The sequence below is a fragment of the Etheostoma spectabile genome, chromosome 22, assembly GCF_008692095.1.
Source record: "Etheostoma spectabile isolate EspeVRDwgs_2016 chromosome 22, UIUC_Espe_1.0, whole genome shotgun sequence".
NCBI classification, from domain to species: Eukaryota; Metazoa; Chordata; class Actinopteri; order Perciformes; family Percidae; genus Etheostoma; species Etheostoma spectabile.
In genome coordinates, this window is record NC_045754.1 from 13,039,575 (window position 1) to 13,050,865 (window position 11,291).

General features: G+C 41.9%; 1 protein-coding gene across 9 annotated transcripts in view; it reads right to left on the reverse strand.

The window, feature by feature from the left end:
* arfgef1 (ADP-ribosylation factor guanine nucleotide-exchange factor 1 (brefeldin A-inhibited)) overlaps nucleotides 1-11,291 on the reverse strand; it is a 54,843-nt gene that overhangs the window by 7,631 nt on the left and 35,921 nt on the right. For 3 of the 9 annotated variants that reach the window (XM_032504410.1, XM_032504408.1, XM_032504407.1), the window contains 20 exons: nucleotides 11,000-11,068; nucleotides 10,610-10,844; nucleotides 9,489-9,588; nucleotides 9,074-9,213; nucleotides 8,832-8,940; nucleotides 7,883-7,891; nucleotides 6,655-6,856; nucleotides 6,447-6,558; nucleotides 4,872-5,077; nucleotides 4,655-4,739; nucleotides 4,349-4,514; nucleotides 3,751-3,902; nucleotides 3,530-3,658; nucleotides 3,275-3,433; nucleotides 2,766-2,910; nucleotides 2,517-2,607; nucleotides 2,292-2,332; nucleotides 1,978-2,147; nucleotides 1,291-1,442; nucleotides 36-208 (listed from right to left, as the gene is read on the reverse strand). In XM_032504410.1, the coding sequence (XP_032360301.1) occupies nucleotides 36-208; nucleotides 1,291-1,442; nucleotides 1,978-2,147; nucleotides 2,292-2,332; nucleotides 2,517-2,607; nucleotides 2,766-2,910; nucleotides 3,275-3,433; nucleotides 3,530-3,658; nucleotides 3,751-3,902; nucleotides 4,349-4,514; nucleotides 4,655-4,739; nucleotides 4,872-5,077; nucleotides 6,447-6,558; nucleotides 6,655-6,856; nucleotides 7,883-7,891; nucleotides 8,832-8,940; nucleotides 9,074-9,213; nucleotides 9,489-9,588; nucleotides 10,610-10,844; nucleotides 11,000-11,068 (2,645 nt within the window). The remainder of the gene's footprint in view (nucleotides 1-35; nucleotides 209-1,290; nucleotides 1,443-1,977; nucleotides 2,148-2,291; nucleotides 2,333-2,516; nucleotides 2,608-2,765; nucleotides 2,911-3,274; nucleotides 3,434-3,529; nucleotides 3,659-3,750; nucleotides 3,903-4,348; nucleotides 4,515-4,654; nucleotides 4,740-4,871; nucleotides 5,078-6,446; nucleotides 6,559-6,654; nucleotides 6,857-7,882; nucleotides 7,892-8,831; nucleotides 8,941-9,073; nucleotides 9,214-9,488; nucleotides 9,589-10,609; nucleotides 10,845-10,999; nucleotides 11,069-11,291) is intronic. The other 6 variants (XM_032504414.1, XM_032504411.1, XM_032504415.1 and 3 more) reach the window with 3 other exon arrangements.

Here is an 11,291-nt window from a genome sequence, read left to right on the forward strand (position 1 = left end):
GTGTGTGTGTGTGTGTGTGTGTGTGTTGGACTCACTGACGATATGGCCGGTGGTCTGGAAGGCCAGCTCTACAATGCTCTCGTCCTGGTCAGAAGCAGCAAGGTGGAAGACAGAGAAGATGTTCTTCCAGCCAGAGCGGATGTTCGCCGCCTGGGAGTTAACCATCTGGGCTATACAGCGCACCACCATGTCTCTGATGGTGGGAGACCTGGACAGGAAATAGCGGGTAAGAAGAGTAGAGGAACAAGGGATTGGAAGAAGGACAGGGAGGAAAAGAGTTGAGGAAGAGGAGTAGAAAGAAGGGGCGCAGCAGATGAAGAAGCATAAGAAAATTATCTTTAAAAGCTCTTGCCATAAAAGAAAATGAAATGAAGAGCATTCCCAATTTGTCAATATTTATGAATGAGAGAAGAGCTCTGCCACTGCTTACAACGCACACGCACACCAACACCAACGCAGAGAAGGGCAGCAAGTCTAATGGACACACTGCGCTGCAGGGTTTACATGGCTGCCTGCCATCTCCTCTCTGTTGAAGCTCTCAGCCTGTTCAATCTGTGGGTGGATTTAGACTTCCACTGCTACTCTTTCACATGAATGAAAAGTGTGCTGCAGTAAAACAGCTTGCCTTTTGCACGCAGGCAATTACAACAGCAAAATAGTAGAGAGTTGTTCAAAATCTATTCAAGAACGATTCAGACCAAGCTGGGAATAAAAAGGCTTTTCACATGAATTCACTGAAAGCGTAATGAAAATGGACTGAAATGGGTCAAGCAAAATGTTTGCTTACTGCTTTTTCTCTGAGTGAACACTATGCTTACTCACTGCTACACGAATGTCAGAGAGAGAGTAGAGATGGAGGAAGAAAGAGACAGAAAGAAAGAGAATGAATATCAGACGACACAGAGAGCTGCTAGAGAGGTTGAGGGGAGGAGGGGAGAGCGAGTCTGCAGCCATGTGAGAAACAGCCCAGAAATAGGAAATACTCAAAGCCACAGAACAAGCCTTGTGTTTGCGCTCCATATCTACACTGGCCAACTGCAAAAGAAACCCAGCAGTATAAAAAGGACCCATCCCACTCTGGACACTGCCTGTTCTCTCCCCTCTCCTCCGGGAGAAGGTACAGAGCAATAAAATGCAAATCATATCGGCTGAAAAACAGCTTCTTTCCAAGAGCTGTAGCCACTGTTTACTTTGTTCTATTTCATACATTTTTTTCATTGTACTCTGAGCACAATGACAATGATTGATCTATCGATCGATCGATCTGTCGATCTATCTATACTACTTTACCTGTTCTTCTTCATGATGTGCTCAAAGGGCCTCAGAAAGTCTTTCTGGAATCTGAAGTTCGCCAGCTCTCCCTTCTCCAAAAATTTCATGGACAGTTGCCTGAGAGAGTCCACTGCAAAAATTGCCACATCTTCATTGGTATTACAGCCAACCTGCACAGAGATAAAACATGTTTTAAACCATTTTCTTAAATGTAAAGCTTGCAGCTTTCCAACGGTTCCTTCAGTAAGACTTGCAACGGATTAACACGCATTTACTGTTAATGCACAAAAGAAAGAGTTCACCCTCCAGCAGGAAAAAAAACTAATCTTAAAATCTACTTTACAACATGATAAATGACTATTTTGAGGATTTAAAAACAATAAACCCAGTTTGCAGCTACTCATTGAGAGATGTGTCCTTGAACAACCAACTAAAAAAACGTGTTTATCAGTGACTGAAAATCAGCCTTGTGTACACAAGTAGGTGGGAGAGAAAGTAAACAGTCCTCTATCTATTTCCTACATAGAGAAGAGTAAACAAACCTCTATCTATAGTTTGACCTCATGATTTTGGGCCATGTAGATTATCAATGACACCATTTCTAGTTTTGTTCTACACAACAGAACTATACTGTATCTATCCAGGTCTAATAAATGTGCTTCCGTTTCACGATTTCCATCCCTGGTGTAACCAATCCTCACCCACCTTGTTGAAGTGGTCTCCGATAACCTCCCAAATCCTGGACCACTGCAGCCTGATGCGCCCCATGTTGTAGTAGGAGATCTCGACTATTTTTTGCAAGCTGAACATGCGTGGGTGTGTGGGTGAGGCCAGCTCATCCATGGACACAGCACACAGCCAGCGCACAAAATCAACTAAGGAATAGATAGAAGATGTTGGCAATCAGCAAAGCAAGGGTGCTTTGTACGGGCAAAGTGACTCACGGCGATCAAAAATAGTTTGAATGTTCCTGTCCTTGTAGAAATAGGAATAGCACTATATAAAGTAGATAGACTCACCTATTGCATTACCGTCCAGTCTGGTAGAACCGGTGAATATCCTAAAGTAGAAAAATACATGACAGTTATTATTTAAAAGCCACATTGCATGGACAGATTTGCATTTCTGCCAAAACCCTAAGAGGATGATGTTGAAGCAAAAAAAAGATGTTTGATCAATACATAGAATTATATGAAAAATTGAGTTTTCCAGATTTTCTTTTCAGGTCAGGGTGATTACAGTACCTGTCCACAGCCACCACCACACTCTGAGAGCTGGTCTCCCCGATGGACTCCTGAATGCTGGCAATCTGCTTACGGTCCACTGTCCCTCCAACTACAGAGCAAAGCACAGATAATTACATATAAAAAAAATACTATTATATAAATAGCTTGTAGTTTTGACTATTTATTAAAAGTATAGCTCTACTGAAAAACACAGGAATAGTCCAGTACATTGGACTTGCTTTGCAATATGTATCAGTTGGTGCTGACCTAGACCCAGGTACTCGTCGTTGCTCTGCTCCTTCGTAGTTGTAATAAAGCCATCTTTGCTCCGCACCGTCCCTGAGATGTAGCGTGCCTTCACCCCTGTACCGATCAGCTGAGCCAGCTCCAGCTGACTGATGCACTTCATGATCTGAGAAGCGGCAAGACAGGTCATATTGAGAGAAACAAAGACATAGAGAAAGTAACAAAAATTGACACTGGAAAAACTGGGACAGAATGGAGTCATTGGGTAAGCTTCTATTTTTTATGTTGTTTAAAACTTGTACTGCTTGAACAACAAGGTTAAACAGAATAAACTGTATTTACCAAAATGTAACTCTATTTTGTTTTTAATACATTGTTCAGACATCTTTCTAATGTAATAAAATTGATTCATGTTGCGCATAGCGTCAACGTACATTTCCCATTTGGAATTGAGGCCTATTGTAGCTCATTGCTTGAATCAGGAAAGGAGAAGAGAGATACTAGATACTAGATTATGTAGAACAGCATACCTCGTGCCAGGAGTTGCCCAGGTAGTTGCCGTCGGTGTGGGCCACAGTGATGAGGGTCTTGATGGTGTCAATGTTCTTCTGCTTCATTTCTGAAATGCCAGAGCTGGCTGTCAGCAGGGTGAACCTCGCCAGGGCCTGCACATACGCATCCCTCTCCAACTGAGACAAAAAAAAGAAAAGGTAGTGTGTCAATATACTGCAAGGTACAATATAAGATACAGTCAGACACTAATCCTCCAGTCAAGACTGCAGTACCTGTATGCAAAAGATACATGCTATCCTGATAGCAAAACGGATGCCTTCCAGACACAGTGAGGCCACCTCGGTGTCATCACAGTCCTGTAGACCCACGCTGAAAGCTGCCAGGAACGGTGTCCATGCCAGCTGCGGAACAACAGAGGGATGACGCGTGTCATTTTTGTGTAAAACTGCATATGTCCCACATAGATGTGTGTGCGTATGTCTCTGTCTGCTACCTTGAACATGGGCCTGACGTGTTCCAGATGTGTGGCGCTGGTGAAGGGAGCCTGCACGTGGCTGACTGCCTCCATCAGAGCTTTGGCCGTCTTGGCCATCTGCTCCATCTCCACGTTGTACAGCAGCCGCCTCTGCTTCTCGCTAGCCACACCTGAGCAGGAATCAACAACAGCGACATGAACACACAGAATACTCAGTCTCATACACACCACCAAACTTCGCCAAGACAACACTTGCAGCTTTTATCTAACAAGCTCTGCAAAGTGTTTATAAGGAGGCTGAACTATTGAGAGACAAAAAGGTATAATAGGCCTCTTTAGCCTATTAAAATGTTAAGAGGCCGATTTAATTGTTTTTCACAGAACAATTGATGGTAAATATGAACAAGTCAATGTCTGTTAGGGTTAATATTATTATTAATATTTGTATTGTTTCAAGAAGAGTTCCAGCATTGCATACAACTCTGAAGTTTTGTGATTTCTTTGCAATGTGTCTCAAAAACCTTACAGCAACAAAGACATCATGTAATCAGCTCTTGATAATAACGGTCTTAGTATTTATTATCCCTTTGGGACATCCCATAGCAGCGAGACTCACTGTGCTTGTTGGATTTCATGGTGATCTCTTTTGTCTCCTTCATGGCAATCTTTTTCCCCGCAATCTCGTCGTAGATCGCTGAGAGATATTCCTCAGGTAGGTCTTTGCTGTCATTGATGCCGCGGTTCATCTTGATGTATTGCTCTTTTGTCATTTTATTCTTCACCTTTGCGGACAACAACAAGGATATGGGTCAAAAGCTGCACATGCAGTCTCTGTGATTTAGGTTGCAAAGATATCTGAGGAATTGACTGCTGTCAAAAGACATTCCCAAAGCCTGCTGCCTCCCTGAGGAGGAGTGCTTACCTGTGGACTGTGAAGGTCTGTTGTCAACATAATGATCGAGTAGGCAAGGACGTATGCTGTGTCAGCACTGGCAAAGAGGGTTTGCCTGGAAAATTGAAGGGAAGAGGAGGGTAAAGAAAAACACAATGCATTTTAATAGCATATCTTGTATGTGGGTCATGTTAAATCAAATTCAGCTACTTCCGTAGTCAGGATTTTCCGGCCAGAGTAAACTCACCCCTGATTGCATTCAAGATATCTCGCTGCAAATTTCTCCATGAGCCGGTCAATCTTCTGGGCCTCTCCGGGGAGCCGGAAGCCCTCCAGGAATATCCTTAGTGCAGAAACAAAGTCTTTGCCCTGGAAGTCCATTTGATCCACATAGGCGTACATCACCTCTTTATTGAAACGGTCATTATCCCCAAGGAATTCTCCCACTTGAGTCTAGGAGAGCAAAAGTTAGGGCAGTCTTATTTTAACATACTGCAATGTAAAATACAAATAACAAGTCAGAAAATCCTGCCAAGAGAACAGAAAGGCTGTGCTGTTACACCCCCATGTTTTGAATTTGGTTTGAACAGAGTGAGAGCTCAACACTAGATAGAATTGCAATAAACTGCTCTTCGAATAACATTTCTCACGTCATAAGAGAGAAAGCAGACAAAGAAAATGTACTTCAACACTGTAAATGAGTACGTATTTGTCTGCCTTTCACCACTTACAATTTCCACTAATAAGAAGCATTGCTCTAACAGCAGCTCTATCCAGTCAGTGTGGATTAGATAAATACATGATAGACTTTCATGGTTATCCACTCCGTTTAACGCTGCTGTTGTGCCACTGCATCCAAGGGCCCTTGTTTCTAACCAAATGTTATGAACACTCTTTAATGCTGATTACCGCTGTGCACAGAGACCCTCGAGGCTGTCCAATCAAAGCGAGTGGGCTCCTCATTAGAGTTACAATGTCCGCTGCTGGTGGACAGGGATTAGATTATTGTGTGGCTTCTGTGTGGTTTGGCTGGCTGATGCACAAGGGAGAAAGTGCAGAGTTTGTTGAGTTAGACTGGCTATTTGTTTATTTGACAAGCATTTTATTTCTGTCTTACTGTCTATTGCTCATAGGATAGTACAGACTATAAGACTTTTCCTTGATTTGCCTTCCCGGACATATTTCTCAAGACAAAGGCCTCAAGTCGGCACAAAGGCAGGTGATGATGTTGATATGAATTATGCTTTACTAGAATACTGAAATAAATTCAGTAACAAAATATCAGTTCAGTTCAGCCTGAACATTATTTTATTTTTTAAGATAATTTTTTTGGGCATTTTAGGCCCTTATTTGTATAGAACAGCTGAAGAAACAAAGGGGGGGGGAAAGAGGGAATGACATGCAGCAAAGAGCCGCAGGTCAGAGTCGAACCCACAGCCACTGCATCGAGGAGTACAACTCTATATATGGGCACATGCTCTGCCAGGTGAGCTACACAGGTGCCCTACAACATTATTTGTGTGTTCAAATTTGTGTGTTATGTTTAAAATCAGGTTTATCGCAACAAAAAACAACATAAAACAGTTTTTTGGGGTAGAATGCATAACATGTGCACCTCAAAAACTGGCGTAATTTAACCAACAGTGACTTCTCGCATTTTTTTATGCATATCGTGATCATTTGACTCAAGTGGGATAATCTTGTAATCTGCACACCTCGTCTGAGATCAGAGTGTGCGCCCTCATGTCTATGATTTTGAAAGTTGTGTAGTCTGCGCTTGGCTTTAGCTGAGAAATTGAATGAAAACAGGGTGACTTGTTACCGAATCAAGCCTTTCTTCTTGGTGCAAGAACTGAGCAAGATCCTCTGGGGTTGTACCCAGCATGCCTTGCTCTTGAAGGTACTGGATTCCCCTCTTTGGTTTCTTGTTGAACCTGTGTAGAATCCAAACACAGTGAACATACTGTAGCCAATGCAGCAACACCGTAAGGATAAAATGCAATATAAAAGTTTACGTAGCGGTAACTTACAGGTCAATGCCTTGCTCGATGATCTCCTTTTGCTGTTTGAGGACCTCAAATTGCTCAGGGTTGTCGGTACCGGACATCTGGGTGCTGTAGCTGCCGATGCCAGACGAGGCTGTGGAGTCCAGAGAGTTAATGCTCCCATAGCGGTTTATTGTCTCCGGGGCCTTGGTCTCTGTGCTCTCCTGTTCTGATGGTTTCTCCTGGCCTGAAGAGCAAAACACACAACATAAGATAATCCAAAAAGAGTTATAGACAAATGGAAATAAACCAAGTATTGCAATTGATACTCTAAGAAGCAACATCCTGAAACCATCACAAGGCGTGAGTTTTTAATGGAAACTCTTTTGCTGGCACAAAGCCATCCTGGAGTCTTAAAAATGAGCTAACTTAATGCTTCTACTGTGGGAGAGAGACTTCAGTAATTGAAAAGGGAAACTGCAACACAGAGAACAAAATGACCCCCAACCCATCTTAATGATTGTTGTTGGCAGGGAGGGTATGCACACTGGCGTTACTCACATGCAGACAAGACCACTGCCTAACAAACTCCAGAAAACACACACTTACTCATGCTGAGCAGGTACAAGGCATGGTATGTGGGGAGGATATTATAAAAGGTGGGTTATCTAGAAAGCCCCAGGCAGTCAAAGAGGAGCATAGCAAGAATTTAGAGGCCAAGAGAGGTGTTTTTTTAAGCCAGCCGAGACGGGTGCAGGGCATCGGCTGCTGCTGCTGGAGCGGGTTGACCCTATAACCCTGTGCTAGGGCCAGGTGTCTGATTACCCATTGGAAACTCTTTAAAACATTCAGGACAGTGTCACAGTAATGTGAGCTGGCAGTGTGTTCCCCACTCTTAGGCTTACATCATAGAGAGAAAAAAACTATATAAGAATGTAGAGGGAGGAGGGACAATGAACTGAAAGATGTGTTACTGTTAAAATGTGTATTGTTTATGTGTTCATTACATATTCATGAGCTTAACAAGCAGGATTTTTACCCATCGAGTTCAGAAAAAAAGTGTTTCTACCGTTCCTTTAATGAATTCGTACATGGTTCTGGTTACAATGTATGGGACGTAAGAGGGTAATGGAAAACCCTACAAACAATACAGGTTACTGAAGGCTGGACTAGTACAAAATCATCTAAAGCTACAGACACAATAAGCTGAAAACAACCAATTCTTATCACAGCAACACGTTCTAGCAAAAACTGTGTACTTTTCTACCATTACCTGCTCTTGCTTTGAAGATGTACAAAAAGAGGGGAAAATGACACAACAAGGTACAATTGAAATGAGCTATATTGTGCTGGAATGCATTAAACTTTTCAAAAATATTATTGCACTTCGAAAATAGTCCTTTGTCAGCCAGCAGAGTGATTTTAACATTCAAAGCTTAAATTCTGACCCCTGAGCTACTGTTAGTTTACTAATGACTTGTACTAAGTTTCACTGCCTCTGCAGGTTAGTCTTGACAGCTTGGCCCGCAGCTGACATGTGGATAGTACAATGGGCTTGTAAGATATCTTCTGCAGCCCTTTTACAAAGTTGCACTTACTCCTTAGTTTTCTTTGGAAAACAACAGATATCCTCTGGTGTGCAGAAGACCCAGGGGCCAGTCTCATATACAGAATATGCTCTGTATGTTGTAGACGGGTGTTTCACAGCGGCTCGGCTGCAGGTATTGCTTAGTTTTAGTCTAAGCTTTATCACTCACACCTGTTGCCAATAAAACAGGCTGATCAGAGGCAAGGTTTAGTTATAGCCTTGGAAGTCTCATCTCTGACATACATCTTCCCTAACCCTTCTCCATAGACCATTGAGGGTTCTTTGAGTCAGGGTTTTCATGGGCAAAGCCAACAAAGTGTATAATCGCAGGAACACAAACAATTCTTGCATGTACCATCTGTAATGGAACACTGAAGGTAAATTCAAACTACTTCTGATCACGTCTGGATATAATGTGGAATACAGTGATTAACAATTGGAGTTTAATTCCTCCTTCCAAACTAGTGATGGGCTACTTATGTGTTTGATTTCTCTTTCATTGACTAAGACTAAAATACAAACATGATTTATACTACATTTGTGTCTTAATACTAGATATTTAGCGTTTAGAATCAAACAGAAAGGTAATATTCTTATTGATTGATAAATTATATTCATGTTCAGTGTCTCTTACCAAGGCTAGTCTGGGAGTTGGGGTTGACGTATTGGTCTTTACTCCATTCTACCATACATTTCAGGATGGACACTAGACATTCAAGGCCTTTCTTTCTCAGGGTCAGCTCCTAAAAAGGAATACGAAAATAATTACAGCATTAGAAATAACTGTAAAAACATAACAAATATTAAACCTTTATAGAACAAAAATACCAAATATAGCAAAACACATTCAAAAGAAAAAAAGAGAAGAACCCTCACCTGTAGGGTGGTAGTGCCAAGCTCATGGCCTCCGCGACCCTGCGCAATTTTCGAGAGGTCATTGACCAACCGCTCAAATATGTTAGCAGCATTCAAGTCACAATCATAGTTCACGTAGATGTCCACCACACTCTGGGCATCTGAGAGAAACACATGGAGTTTGTGAGTGAGAATCTGTGAAACAAATACAGGCTGTGTACACAGCTTTTTATGGAGTCTGAAGCAAGCATAAATAATTAAAGGTTAATTATATGCGTAAAATGAATTGAAACCTTTAAAAAAATGATGATGTGCTTAAAGACATTTAGCCGACACCTATTTTGTAAGACGTCAGGTATTGTGAACCAGAAGCCTCCATTAATATCTCATTATCAAATTAGACAAAACGATCAATAAAATGGATTAAAATGAAAACCTGCGCATATTCTAGTGAGGGTTTGTATGACCATCCACTTGTGGTCGTAGGAGCTTGTGGACGTCTCAAGAATGTACAAGAAAATCTCCTTGAAGAACACCTGCGGACAGAGTCAGGAGAGGGGAAAAAAAATCATTAACTGCCTGGATAGCCAACACAACACACAGCATTCTCCACATGAGTTTCTTTCAGTAGACACAGCAGGTGGTCATCAGCCTTGGGCCAACTCAAACACAACAATAAACTCTGGGCAGCAGAAAGGAGGTCACGGAGCAACTCTCAATTGCACCGAGGTGGAAGAATGTTACAGTACTCTGTGAAAAACCACAATCTCCCATACATCATTTGTGTCAGATGCCGGCTGCATTGAGAAATGGAGTCGGACTGTCAGTGTCAGAGTATGCCGTGTGTGGTGATTTTCAACAACAACAGGGAAAGACGACTGTGAAAAGAACCACAATGTCTATTTAATTTAATTATAGTAAAGCAGGTGAATGTGAACTTGTAACGTGTGTTGAAAGGAGTACGCATTTTTGCAATCTGTTCATATTTTGATATTCTGATTCATATTTTTTGCAATTCTTCCACTTTTGCCGTTTCCTAGAAACACTGTCAGCTGTCAAAGAAGGTGTCAAACTGTTGCTTCCCATTGTGGTGGGTGGATGTATAAATATAGCAAATGTAACTAGCCAACTGGTTCATCAGGTTTTATCCTGAATGAATCAAAAACTAAAAGAAAAAACACTGAACACATTGAGAGCAAACTGCTGATGAAGAAGAGCAGCCGGTAACAGTTGTCAGAAAGCACGTGTGTGTGTGTTTTGGAAATGTGGATGGCGTTTATTGCAACACGTTAAAAGCTTCCCAGTAAAGATATGTGGTTACTGTAAAGCAGCTGCAGTAAATGTTAAAATTTGAATGGGATAGAAGTACATCAGGTGTTGAGACTGAAAAACCCTGCAAAATGTAGTGTTTTATGATTATTGCATTAAGGTCTACTCAAGTTGTCAGCAGAGAATTTTTTTTAAATGTTCTTTACCCTTACAATTTCAGTGTGAGAAGTCATCAACAAAACTTGAAATTTTCTTGACAAGCACAAGCTGCTGCAGTGAAAATGTTACCTCGATTTGCATCTTGAGGTGCGTCTTGAAGTGGGAGAGGAGAGTGAGAAAAATGGAGAGTGAGAGTTCAAAGACCTCAGGCACGGAGGAAACACCATTCTTGGACAGGGCCACACACAGGTACTGCTTGATGGCATTGATGAACATCTCGTTGGTCTTGAAGATGGGCCCGGCGTTCTGCAGGATGGACAGGAGCAGCTGGAGGGACAAGACCTTCGATCGCAGCTCATGGGACCTGAGGTAGTGGGGTGGGGGGGATCAGAGGAGGAAGTTAAGGCACTCTTTCCATAGGACTATTTGTGTATAGTCAGGGGAAAATAAGGATAAGACACAGTACTGGTATTATCATGAGATCAGTCTGAATATTTCAATAAGAGAGAAAAGACTGACTGTGTGTATTTTTGTGCATAAAGTGCAGGTCCTTGTCTGTATCTTTTTTCCAGCCATCTGTTCAAGACTCTGAGAACACATTGTCCAATTGGATGAGGATTAACATATCAGACGTACAATACATTCAGAGCGGGAAACACAAAGAAGTCTCGCTAAAACCAAGTATTTATAGGCAAATTATCTGTCCTTTAAGAAAAGTTATTTTTAGTGTAATGCACACTAAGACCACATAAAGACGTTGTGGGGGTAGAGCTGGACTCTCTGTGGGTGGTGTCAGAGAGGAGGATGCTGT